The following is a 14,292-nucleotide window of genomic DNA, read 5'->3' on the forward strand; positions in this document are numbered from 1 at the left end:
AATTATCTCTTAAAAACTGTGAACACTAAAATCATATTATTGTCATGAGGATCTTGACCGCTCTCCTCACGAATGCGAACTGCCTTAACCATAGTGTCACCACACTGGGCAGCGGTGTTAGCACGCCTGTCACGACACTAACTAGAACAGTACTACGTGATCATCAACGGTTGGAGAAAAGAATGGCTGTCAGTAACTATTTTTTTTGTTGCTGGCTCTTGGTAAGTTAGCCACTCTGATAAGTAATTAGTTCTCTTTGGAAGCCTTCGTCATGTTTTTTAAGGAACTGAACGTGCACTCTAAGAAAAAAAGCGACTCAGCATAAAAGAATTATCCGAATGGGACGGAAATCGGTAGATGCGATGTACATGTACAGATAAACAAATGATTATAATTTCAGAAAAAAATCGATGATTTATTCAAGAGAAAGAGCTTCATTAATTGCGCAAGTCAATAACACGTTGGTCCACCTCTGGCCTTACGCAAACAGTTATTCGGCTTGGCATTGATTAACAGAGTTTCTAAATGTCCTGGGGGATGGCGTGCCAAATTCTGTCCAACTGGCGAGTTAGATCGTCAAAATCCCGAGATAGTTCGAGCGTCCTGCCTATAATGCTCCAAACGTTCTTCATTGAGGAGGCATTCGGCGATCTTGCTGGTCAAGGTAGGGTTTGGCAAGCACGAAGAGAAGTGGATACTCTCATGTGCGGACGGGGTTATCTTGATGAAATATAAGCCCAGGATGGCTTGCCATGAAGGGCAACAAAACGAGGCGTAGAATATATTCGACGTACCACTGTTCTGTTAGCGTGTCGCGGATGACAACCAAAGGGGTCCTGCTATGAAAAGAAGTGGGATCCCAGACCATCACTCCTGGTTGTCGGGCTGTATGGCGGTCGTCAGTCAGCTTGGTACCCCCCTGCTGTCCACGGCGTCTTCACTGCTCATCGGGGCTCAGTTCGAACCGGTACTCATCACTGAAGACAACTGCACTTCGATCAGTGAGATTCGAGGCCGAGCAGACGCTACCCAGTGGCCAGGAAAGGCAGCAAGCCGTGGCATGCAACAGCGGATAGACGGATCACAGAGCATGATGTCACTTTGCAGTTCAGTGCTGGTTAACAGGTGGACCATCCTAACATTCACAACCATTTCTCTGTTTTGGGTGAAAGAAATCGTCATACATGAATACCGTATATTACCAAACATTAACACGGGTATGTAGTTGCTGCCATTGGTTTCAGAAACCATGGAACGCGACAACCGCGGCAACCTGAGATGAGGACGCAGACTACCTCACGGTACATGCTAATGGCAGACTACAGGACGTTGTAATTCCTTCATACCAACCAGGTGTTGTTCGGGTTGGTAGTGGCGCCTACAGGGAACGATTATGAGGGCCTAAACAGGATCACCGGTACTTCTGGCATCTTCTATGAGAGGAAATACTGGCAGATGATTTAGAACTCTTGATTTTCCTGAAAAAGTCTTAATCAACACTTGTAGGTCCGGAAAATTAGTGCACCGTTCTGTCGTTTTTGAACAGTGTCACGCTGGTGTCGTTGAACACTGTACGCATATGAAGTTCCGTAGTTGGGTGGCGTTGTTCCCGCGTACAATCTTATTTGCGACATTTAGGATGCTGTTGAGTAGGACGATTGCATTTGCGAACGAACTGCGACCATTCTCTGCGAGCTGTGAGCGACTCTTCTTCAATAGAAACTGACAGATACGCCAGAACTGGGAAAGAATGTCTAATGAGAAGGTCGTTTGAAAATTCGGAGATGAAACACGACTAACTAGCAGAAATGAAAATGTACACTGCTGTTTTAACGATCTTCAAGGCAACAAGGAAATATTTTAATAACTACTATACGTCGTTCAGTATTAAAGACATCTTTAGGACACTGAAGGGTGTAATGAAACACATAATGTTAAGATGACCGCGCGATTTATGATTTGTAGATGCGAAAATGTTGTCCTATTCCTAATAAAATAGGAGGCATATACAACGGCGTCAAGCGTATTGTGAAAAGATGAGTTTAAAAGTACAGGCATCATTCCACACAGAAATTTCTGCGAACTTGTTACTCCACACTATTCACTCATAAAGTAAATACGACTATTGTAAAAATTAGAGAGCACGCGGAAGCAACAGGCGTTCGTTTTATTTAGATAAATATTATCCGTCGATGAAATGGATTGGTTGGAGAGAACGAGAGAACGGTGAGGGCAAGGGTGGAGGGAGGGAGGAGAGTTAATTACGTGACCACCGGACGGGTATTTGAACCACCTCCCTCCCTAATGCGAATCCAGTCAGTGTATCACCTTCCTCGGTCCGATTCCTTGGGAGAGGTATCTATCCTTCAGGAATATTATAGCTTAAAGTATACTCTAGGGACTATTGTTATTCTTATGCATTAATAACCTAACAGACAAAATTAATACCAACCTCAGACATTTTGCAGATGATGCCATTACCTTCAATGAAATACTGTCTGACAAAACCTATACAAATTTCGAATCATGTATTGATAAGATTTCAAAGTGGTGCAAAATTTGGCACTTGCTTAAATACTGGTAAGTGTTCAACCGTACGCTTCACAAAACGCGGACAGTTACTGTTCTATGAATATAACATCAATGAGCTGCAGTCGGAATCATTCAACTCATAAAAATATATCTGTGTAACAGCTTGTATGAATATGGAACAGAATCATCACAAATGCTCGGTCGTAGGTGAAGCAAACGGCAGATTTTGGTTCATTGGCAGTATATTGGAAAAATGCAGTCAGTCTACAAAGGAGAATTATTGATCATTTGTGGATAATTCTCACTAAATAGGACCAACAGAGCGTATTCAAGGCATATATAGAAGGTCGGCTCTAGTTCATACTGGTTTGTCTGATTCACGAGAGCGAGTCACGGAAATGTCAAAACAGATGACTTGGCAGACCACTGAATGTAGATGCTAGTTATCCCTCTAAAGCCCACGCAAAAAAAATCAGGAACCAGCATTAAGTGAAGACTCCAGAGCTATTCATCAGTGCTGTATATACCGCTCCCACAGGGACCGTGAAGACAGGGTTAGACTATTACAGCACGAAAGAGGCATCTGGGCAGTAGTCATTCTTTGCCCCACACGCAACTGGAAAGAAAAGAAAGCACCACATGTGATGCTATGCTAAGTACGCCGTTATTTTATTTATTTATATACACCTCAAGTTCCGTAGGATAAAATTGAGGAGCAAATCTCTAAGGTCATGGAATCGTGTCAGTACATGAAATTGCAACATAAAAGTAATAACAGATAAAAATGAACCGGAAAATATCAAGCTATAAGTTTAAGTAAACGCAATCAACAATGCAACAAGAATCAGCTTAATTTTTCAAGGAACTCCTCGGCAGAACAGAAGGAGTTACCCGATTTGAAAGCACTTGGATTCCTGCTAAGAGTTTTGAATTCTTGTGGCAGCTTATTGAAAATGGATGTAGCAGTATATTACACACCTTTCTGCACAAGTGTTAATGAAGTCCGATCCAAAATGCAGGTTTGATTTCTGCTCGGTATTAACTGAGTGAAATCTGCTTATTATTGGGAATAAGCTAATGTTGTAAACAAGAATGACAGCAAAGAATATATATGTTGAGAGGCCAATGCCAAAATACCCAGACTCATGAACAGGGGTCGACAGGAGGTTCCTGAACTTACACCACTTATTGCCCGAACCGCCCGTTTCTGAGCCAAAAATATCCTTTTAGAATGGGAAGAGTTACCCCAAAATATAATACCATAATACATAAGCGAATGACTATAAGCAAAGAAGACTAATTTTCATGTCAAATAGTAAAATACCGTTCGAATAGTAAAAATAGCAGCATTAAGTCTTTGAACAAAATCCTGAACAAGGGGTTTCCATGACAGTTTTCTATCTACCTGAACACCCAGACATTTGAACTGTTCAGTATAACTAGTCATATAACCATTCTGTGAAATTAAAACATCGGGTTTTGTTGAATTGTGTGTTAGAAACTGTAAAAACTGAGTCTTACTTCGACTTAGCGTTAGTTAATTTTCTACAAGCCATGAACTTACGTTATGTGCTGCACTATTTGAAACCGAGCCAATGTTGCACACAACATCCTTTACTATCAAGCTAGTGTCAACAGCAAATAGAAATATTTTAGAATTACCTGTAATACTAGAAGGCATATCATTTACATAAATAAGGAACAGGAGTGGCCCCATCACTTATCCCTGGGGCACCCCACATTTGACTGTCTCCACTCCGAGCCGGTATCACAGCCATTCTCAAAACTGTGAATGATGACATTTTGCTATTTGTTGCAAGCAAAAGATGAATCAATTGTAAGCTAGTCCCTGCGTACTGTAATGGTCCAACTTATGGAGCAATATTTTGTGATCAACACAATCAAAAGCCTTAGTTAAATCAAAAACTATAACTAGCGTTCGAAACCTTTTGTTTAACCCATCCAATACCTCACAGAGAAAAGACAATAAAGCATTTTCAGCTGTTAAAAGACTTCTAAAGTCGAACTATACATTTGAATGCAAATCGTGTGGTATAGAATGATCAATTATTCTTACATACACAGCCTTTTCAATAACTTTAGCAAACATTGATGGCATGGAGATAGGTCTTAAATTGTCTACATTATCCCTTTCTCCCTTTTTGTAAAGCGGCTTTACTATTGAGTACTTTAATAGTTCAGGAAACTGACCATTCATAAAGGAAAAATTACAAATATGACTAAATACAGGGCTAACATGTGCAGCACAGTACTTTAATATTCTGCTAGACACTCCATCATATTCATGATAGTCCTTAGTCTTCAATGATTTAATTATTGACTCAGTCTCCCCCTTGTCTGTATCACAGAGGAGTATTTCAGACATCAATCTCGGAACGACATTTGCCAAGAGAGTTACATGACTCTCTGTTGAAACTAAATTTTTATTTAATTCACCAGAAATGCTAAGCAAGTGATTGTTAAATATTGTGCATATATATGATTTATTACTAACAAAAATATTTTTACTACGAGCTGACTTTATATCGTCGACCTTGTGCTGCTGACCAGAGACTTGCTTCACAGCTGATCATATGGTTTTAATTTTATCCTGTGAAAGAGCTATTCTATTTGCGTACCACATAATCTTTGCCTTCCTAATGGCACTTTTAGGCACTTTAGAGTACTGTTTGTAATGGGCTACTGTAGCTTGATTGTGACTACTAACATTTTGATATAATTTCCGCTTTGTTCTACATGATATCCTTATCGCACTAGTCAGTCACCCAGGCTTCCTTTTACTGCTAGTACCCCGTTTAGAACGTTCTAATGGAAATCAACTCTCAAAGAGCATGAGAAATATGTTATACTTGTGTGCTATATTTGTCATCTCTGTTATTAGCACTGTAAACATCCTGCCACTCTTGTTCCAAGGACGAAGTTTTAAAAACTCTCTAGTGCTGTTGGATTAACTTTCCCTACATAGTTTGTAATTATATGTGACATTTGTTTGAGCACAGAAGCCTTTTAGTGTTAAAATTTGTGCGTCATGGTCTGAAAGGCCATTCATCCTTTTACTAACAGAATGTCCATCTAGTAATTAAGAATGAATAAAAATATTGTCTATGGCTGTGCTACTGTTCCCCTGCGCCCTAGTTGGAAAAAGCACAATCTGCATCAGATTATATGAATTTAGGAGACCTACCAACATCCTTTTTCCTGCACCACCATATACAATATTAATATTGAAGTCACCACATATAACTAATTTCTGGTACTTCCTATACAGTGAATTAAGAACCCTCTCTAGCTTGAGCAGTAATGCTCTAAAGTCAGAGTTAGGGGACCTATAAACAACAACAATTAGAAGTTTAGTTTCACAATTCAAATGCCCCTGCACAACATTCTAATATCTGTTCAGTGCAGTGCCGTGATACGTCTATGGACTCAAATGAAATACTGTTTTTTACGTACATGGCCACTCCCCCACCCCGCAAGGAAGTCCTTGAAAAACAGCAAGCTAATCTGTACTCAGGTAAAGGAAGCCTCTGAATTGCCAAATTATTTAATTCGTGCTCGAATATACCAATAATTTCAGAGTGAACATCTATAAGCAGTTCACTAACTTTATCTCTAATACCTCTTATATTTTGATGAAATATGCTAATTCCTTCTCTACTTGGAAACATGACGTCCTCTGCAGGTGAACCCTCAGTTAGAGGGGCTTCATTTTAGCAGGTATACCTGTCAGCTGACTTCTATCTAAAAAAGGTGCAAATCTGTCACCAACTACTACAGGAATTTTTCCATGAGTGATCCTACCACCACCCACTAGACTGTCACCTATAAGCTTTGCCAGCCTCCTCTTCCCATACCTATTAAGGTGAAACCAAATCTACTGACAGACTCAACTGGCACCACTGCAATGTGACCCATGCCCTCTGCCATCAGCACCTTCTCCAGCACTATGTTAACGCGCCTAACAGCCGCTTTAAGATGAGACCGATCATGACACTGAAATAGTTGTTCAAAATGCACATTAGTGCCACCAGTTTGAGTAACTATCTTTACCAGGTCACCACATACATCATATTCTCTGTCCCCGTCAAGACTACTCCCTGCTCCACCCTCTATCACTACCTGACCCTCCTTCGTAAAATTCCTACATAACTCTCCTAGGCTGTCAGTCACCTGAGCCAACCGTGCACTAGGCTTCACAATGCTGGTTACCTGGTACACACTCCCCAACGCTTCCGGCAACTGCTGGCCCACACCTCTATCGTGCGGACTACCTAGCAGCAGAACCTTCTTCTTTCTGTTAGACTTTGCAACTGACCTAGGCCCACTAACTGCTGCGGACTGCTGCAGGTTTTCTACACCTACAGCTACAAGAGTCTTCTCTCCACTCAACTCTGACAGTTAGTCAAATCTGTTGTATGTACGCAAAGTATAACTGTCTGAATACCTCCTCCTCCTGGCTGCCTTCTTGCCAAATGCCAGTTACCATTCCCCAGCGCCCTTCATCCTCCTCAACCTATCTAGTTACTCCTTTGGGTGTTTAAGTGTACCCGTAGGGCACAGATCTTACGTCCCTGCTCCTCTATCAACTTATTTGTATAAAGATTCTGCATTCCCAGGAGAGGATCTCGCCACAACGCCTACTGGCTTCCCCACTGCATTCACCCCCAATGAAAATACTTACAAACCTACGACAGAGCCCACATTTCTCGCTCATGGTGAAATTTTACAGTTACTGAAACAGAACTATACGTCTACGTTACCTAAGTTCAGTTACACCAGTACAACTATATATAGAACTAACAATAGCGGTCTCGAATTTCTCTCGCTACTAAGAAAGCAACTACTTTTATTAATACTACTAAACTACAGCTAGTACCAATACCAACAAAACTTCACAAAATAATTAGCTAAAACCAAAAATTCAAGCGGCGACTGGAACACTCAATGAAGTTAAAACAGTGGATGAAAATTTTACTGAAATATTTCACTAGAAACAATAATCAATGTCAGCTGAAAACCAGAGCACGAAAATTACTAAAAGACTTCAACGCACAGAAAACTCTAAAGAGCACAGCTAGCGAACGTTTCCAAAAGTGCCATGCACTTCACTGTGATTTGGAGAGTATTTATGTAGACGCAGAAACTTTTTATCTCTTTTTAAAATTACACTAAATATTAAAACAATGAGACAGGTTCGAAACCTTTACCCCCGATCTTGCAACTGAGTGGTATCGGGTCATTTCTCTTTGGTATGTGCATAATATTCCATTTGCCCATATTTAAGAGAGTTTCTTTTCATTAAACCGAGCAAAAATTTTGTCTAGTTCTTTGTACATTTCCATACAATCCAGCAAAAAAAAAAAAAAAAAAAATCATGTAGATGAAAGTGCTGTCGGCGAACACTCTGATAGTGTGGCTGATGCTACGTGATAAATTATTTGTATATGCTGAGAGCATTTGTTGTACTACTCAAGAGTGGGGGGGGGGCGGCTACCGTACTTTCATTCTGAATGACGAAATAATTTTGGGATTGCTCAACTAATGGTCCTGGATGCATTGATACTAATCAGTATTTATTACACGTTTTGGCGTTCTTAAAACTGATGCTGAATTGAAAGGAAATTTTCACTCTGCAGTGAAGTGTGTGCTGATATGAAACTTCCTGGGAGATTAAAACTGTCTGCCGGACCGAAGCTGGGACTAGGAATATTTCCTTCCATGGGCAGGTGCTCTGTTGGGTTGGATTGTTTGGGGAAGGAGACCAGACAGCGAGGTTATCGGTCTCATCGGATTAGGGAAGGACGGTCCGGAAGTCGGCCGTGCCCTTTGAAAGGAAACATCCCGGCATTTGCCTGAAGCGATTTAGGGAAATCACGGAAAACCTAAATCAGGATAAACGGACGCGGGATTGATCCGTCGTCCTCCCGAATGCGAGTCCAGTGTCTAACCACTGCGCCAGCAGGTGCTCTGTCGCCGGAGCTACCCAACCACGACTGACGATTCATTCTCACAGCTTTACTTTCTCCAGTTCCTCATTTCCTACCTTCCAGACTTCGAAGAAGCTCTCCTATTGAACGGATACATCTGTCTGGGACAACACGATACGAATTTGGTTTGCGAAGATTAGGGTCAGGTGCACTCTCTGCCATTCACTGGATAAACCCTTGGTCCTATTACAGTGCCTTGCGGCAAACACACTGTTTTTTCTGTTTCTGTTGGACATAATAGATTCTATTAGTCAAAAAGTCTTTGGACCGATTGCATATCTTTTAATACACTCTCTGCGATCGTACCTTACATCTACATCTACAAGATTACTCTGCAATTCACATTTAAGTGCTTGGCAGAGGGTTCATCGAACCACAATCATACTATCTCTCTACCATTCCACTCCCGAACAGCGCGCGGGAAAAACGAACACATAAACCTTTCTGTTCGAGCTCTGATTTCTCTTATTTTATTTTGATGATCATTCCTACCTATGTAGGTTGGGATCAACAAAATATTTTCGCATTCGGAAGAGAAAGTTGGTGACTGAAATTTCGTAAATAGATCTCGCCGCGACGAAAAACGTCTTTGCTTTAATGACTTGCATCCCAACTCGCGTATCATATCTACCACACTCTCTCCCCTTTTATGTGATAATACAAAACGAGCTGCCCTTTTTTGCACCCTTTCGATGTCCTCCGTCAATCCCACCTGGTAAGGATCCCACACCGCGCAACAATATTCTAACAGAGGACGAACGAGTGTAGTGTAAGCTGTCTCTTTAGTGGACTTGTTGCATCTTCTAAGTGTCCTGCCAATGAAACGCAACTTTTGGCCCACCTTCCCCACAATATTATCTATGTGGTCTTTCCAACTGAAGTTGTTCGTAATTTTAACACTCAGGTACATAGTTGAATTGACAGCCTTCAGAATTGTACTATTTATCGAGTAATCGAATTCCAACGGATTTCTTTTGGAACTCATGTGGATCACCCAGGTTATTTATATAGATCAGGAACAGCAGAGGTCCCAGGACGCTTCCCTGGGGAACACCTGATATCACTTCAGTTTTACTCGATGATTTGCCGTCTATTACCACGAACTGCGACCTTCCTGATAGGAAATCACGAATCCAGTCGCACAACTGGGAAAATGTAGTCCATCAACAAAGGAGGTGGCTTACAAAACACTCGTTCGACCTGTACTTGAGTATTGCTCATCAGTGTGGGATCGGTACCAGATCGGGTTGACGGAGGAGATAGAGAAGATCCAAAGAAGAGCGGCGCGTTTCGTCACAGGGTTATTTGGTAACCGTGATAGCGTTACGGAGATGTTTAGCAAACTCAAGTGGCAGACTCTGCAAGAGAGGCGCTCTGCATCGCGGTGTAGCTTCCTTGCCAGGTTTCGAGAGGGTGCGTTTCTGGATGAGGTATCGAATATATTGCTTCCCCCTACTTATACCTCCCGAGGAGATCACGAATGTAAAATTAGAGAGATTCGAGAGCGCACGGAGGCTTTCAGACAGTCGTTCTTCGCGCGAACCATACGCGACTGGAACAGAAAAGGGAGGTAATGACAGTGGCACGTAAAGTGCCTCCGCCACACACCGTTGGGTGGCTTGCGGAGTATAAATGTAGATGTAGATGTAGATATAACATAGGCCCGCAACTTGATTAGAAGTCGCTTGTGAGGAACGGTGTCAAAAGCTTTCCGGATATCTAGAAATACGGAATCAACTTTAGATCCCCTGTCGATAGCGGCCATTACTTCGTGCGAATAAAGAGCTAACTGCGTTGCACAAGAATTATGTTTTCTGAAACCATGCTGATTGCGTATCAATAGATCGTTCCCTTCGAGGTGATTCATAATGTTTGAATACAGTACATGCTCCAAAACGTTACTGCAAACCGACGTCAATGATATAGGTCTGTAGTTCGATGGAATACTCCTACTACCCTTCTTAAACACTGGTGCGACCTGCGCAATTTTCCAATCTGCAGGTACAGATCTATCGGTGAGCGAGCGGTTGTATATGATTGCTAAGTAGGGAGCTATTGTATCAGCGTAATCTGAAAGGAACCTCATCGGTATACAATCTGGATCTGAAGACTTGCCCGTATCAAGCGATTTGAGTTGCTTCGCAACCCCTAAGGTATCTACTTCTAAGAAACTCATGCTAGCAGCTTTTCGTGTTTCAAATTCTGGAATATTCCATTCGTCTTCCCTGGTGAAGGAATTTCGGAAAACTGCGTTCAATAACTCCGCTTAAGCGGCACAGTCGTCGGTAACAGTACCATCGGCACTGTGGAGAATGTGGTACGCCTAACGGAGGTCTAGGAGCAACGCTTACCTTTACGCGTGTATCGTCTGTTTGCAAGATATCGGGCGTGAATAAATCTGTGTTCCACACAGTTGATGTCTGCTGAATCTGGATTTCTGCTCCAGGAACGTAGCGATGTTCGAGCTTAAAACGTTTCTTAGGATCTCGCACACATTGCAGCAGCAGATTACCTTCGTGCTCGTCGTCGCCGTTGACGAGCCTGACGGCGCCCTCGTGCTTCCGCAGCCGGCGCATCTGCTTGCGCAGCTGGAGCGCCTTCTGCTGGCGCACCGCCCCGGTCGCCGTCTCGTTGTTGGCCGCCGCCGAGGCCAGGTGCAGCGCGCACGCCAGCGCGCAGTATCTCAGCAGCCGCATCGCGGGCGTCTTCTCTCTTCCTGCGCTGCGGGCTGACGACCACTACCGCCCAAAAGTCGAAAACAAAAAAAAAAAAAACTGCTATACGAACGACGAACGCCAACAGCTGCCGCGTTTCGGTTAACACTAAACCCTCGCTGCGACAAAACAGACGCTAAAAGCTCACTAAAAAGGGTCCGGAATTCACTGTCAGCACCACATACGTCGTGTAGCAACGCAAGAATTAACGGCAAACAAACGCAGTGAGAGTCACGTCTGCAGCGTGTCGGAATACTGGTATCGCTAGGTTCGCCACCTGAGTCAGCCAAGTAGCGGTGAGGTCCAGCTGCTGCAGATTCAGCGCCCTGGAGCGACGTTCACCTGGAGAGCATGCGGCAGGTACCGGCCAGAAGCCGGGTCGGTCACGCAGGTGCGGTCGGCGGTGGCCTATCCCATGAGCGGACGCTGTGGTGACGACTGCCGCGGTCTGCCGGTCACTGTGCAGACCCGCGCCTGCCCGGCGCTCTTTATGGCCGCTGCAGCCGACGCGCCTGACGTCACCCCGCGGCGACCTCCTGCGGCGCTCTGCACGCGCCGCCCCGCGCCGCCGGGCCAGCAAAAAGGAGGGCGCGCCGCCTGTCAACACTCGCCGCAGGAGCGGTCGCCTTGTCGCGCAAACAGCTTGCAAAAGACTGTTCGTGTATATGACATCATTCTTGCTACACTTCGTAGACGGAGTAAGGAGGAGGGACATTTGGGAGCAGCTGTGCATCTTAACACCTATCACTGCAAAATAAAGTAGATCCGTTAATTAAATGCGTCAGCCTACAGTCCAATTGACGTCTCTGGCTCAACCTTAAAAGTGCACATCTTCACTGAATCTCCATCCAGAAAGGCGGCCGCTGTGGCCGAGCGGTTCAAGGCGCTTCAGTCCGGAACCAAGCGGCTGCTACGGTCGCAGGTTCGAATCCTGCCTCGGGCATGGATATGTGTGATGTCCTTAGGTTAGTTAGGTTTAAGTAGTTCTAACTCTAGGGGACTGGTGACCTCAGATGTTAAGCCCCATAGTGCTTACAGCCATTTGAACCATTTTCCATCCACAATCGACTACCTTCTCAACCATGGGGCTCCAATCAACAAATGGCGACACCCTGTCGAACCATCCAAATCCTGCCATGAATCCTACAACTATCAAAGATGCCTTATATATAACGACTAAATAAGCAGTGACTGTACAAACCCTCCCACCGGCCCCCATTGTAAATCCCACCCTTTCCTCAAACAATATCCTGACCTCGCTTTTCCAACCTCGAGTAATTACTTTAACCTTCCCCACTCGACCTTTTGTTGCAAGTGCGAGGATCGACCTCCACCTTCCAGCCTGTGCTGGTAGTTCCCATCAACACTCCCGACACCAACAGCTCCCTCCGCCCACCTCCCACAGCTGAAAACATCATCCATTTTATTATCATAGTTCTTCAAAGCATCCACCCTTTATAGAGGCCACTCGCTCTACACCAAATTTCCCTTCGTGCCCACTCTTCCTTCCACTTCAATACACAAGTCACCTATTGCCAAAACCAGATCCACTTTCTTTTCACCCATCTCTACACCTTTGTTTAAATCAACCCCAACCACCCATCCACGCCATCCCTTCTTCACCTAAACCATGTCGTAAAAGAAGTATAATGTCTATTCCACAATATCCGCTCCTTTTGAGCCAACGAACACCTCTTCAAGCAAACCCTATCCCAACATCATATTGATGCTTTCCTCCTGAATGAAACTTTCCCTCAACCTCGTCATAATATCTACATTTCGCCATACATCCTCCACCAGACAGATAAGCCACTCCCCAGGCCCTGTGGCAGAGTTGCTATTGACCACCGCAAGAACATACCTGTTCAGCCACAGCTCCTCTACAGTACTCCTACTGAACTCCTTATTTTCTCTCTCTTCCTCAAAACCATAAATGTCCAACCACATCATCCCGTTCCATATGACTTCCTTATCCACACGGACCATACTTTTTCGACCTATATTATTGCTGCTGACCTTAACATCCATAGAAAATCCGTAGTGTTGGTTTACTGGCCCCCTGTCCGCCCCAGTAGCTGAGTGGTCAGCGTGACGGATTGCCGTCCTCTGGGCCCGGGTTCGATTCCCGGCTGGGTCGGAGATTTTCTCCGCTCAGGGACTGGGTGTTGTGTTGTGTTCATCATCATTTCATCCCCATCCGGCGTGCAGGTCGCCCAATGTGGCGCCGAATGTAATAAGACCTGCGCCAAGGCGGCCGGACCTGCCCCGCGAGGGGCCTCCCGGCCAATGACGCCAAACGCTCATTTCCATTTCCACTGGCCCCCTCTACGATGATATAGTCCCTCTCCCCTTGCATACTCGCCCTGAAAGCAATTTCACTCCTGATGTTATCCTCACCTCTCCTAAATTCCTCCCACTGGAAGCGACCATCACGCTGTCCTACTCACCACCCCCCGCAACACGTATCCAACCTGTGCACAGACTCCCTCTGCCTCTCCCGACCACATGCTACTCCCATACCAACTGGGGTGCCTACAAGGAATTCGTGCTATCCAACTCGGAAGCCTTCCGTTATCCTACCAATGACATCAACCATGCTGCCACCTTGATACAAAAACACCTCGTCTAATGTCACAACTTACCACAGTCCGACGAAGCCCATCTATACGCACTGTTCCATACTCCCTCCACGTGCTCTTCCACTCCTCCGTGAATCCGTCGCCTTTACTGATCCTCCCCGCACACCCATGATCGAGTCTCATTTCCACGCCTCTGACAACTACAACGACACATCCGAAATCTGCTGATCGCAGAGAAACACGACGTTTGGCTCCAAACATGCACAAACCGCAAAGATACACTGCCCATAAAGTCTTCCAGTTACTGGAAGGCATTTCACTGTCTTACTGGCAATACCCCTGCTCCTCCTGGACGATAATCACCCCGCCCCCTACTTTCTAAGCAAAACCTACCACTTTGCATCCTATCTCCCTGACACATTCACCATCCCAGATTCCTCCTTATCCCCTACAGTCCAC

General features: G+C 44.4%; 1 protein-coding gene across 1 annotated transcript in view; it reads right to left on the reverse strand.

Moving 5' to 3' along the window:
* LOC126174944 (lysyl oxidase homolog 3) overlaps positions 1–11,731 on the reverse strand; it is a 135,998-nt gene extending 124,267 nt beyond the window's left edge. Inside the window, exon 1 of the mRNA XM_049921401.1 lies at positions 11,053–11,731. Within this exon, the coding sequence (XP_049777358.1) occupies positions 11,053–11,236 (184 nt within the window). The 5' untranslated portion in view covers positions 11,237–11,731. The remainder of the gene's footprint in view (positions 1–11,052) is intronic.
* Between the last annotated feature and the right edge of the window lie 2,561 nt (positions 11,732–14,292).

This window comes from Schistocerca cancellata, chromosome 3 (assembly GCF_023864275.1).
Source record: "Schistocerca cancellata isolate TAMUIC-IGC-003103 chromosome 3, iqSchCanc2.1, whole genome shotgun sequence".
Classification (NCBI taxonomy): Eukaryota; Metazoa; Arthropoda; class Insecta; order Orthoptera; family Acrididae; genus Schistocerca; species Schistocerca cancellata.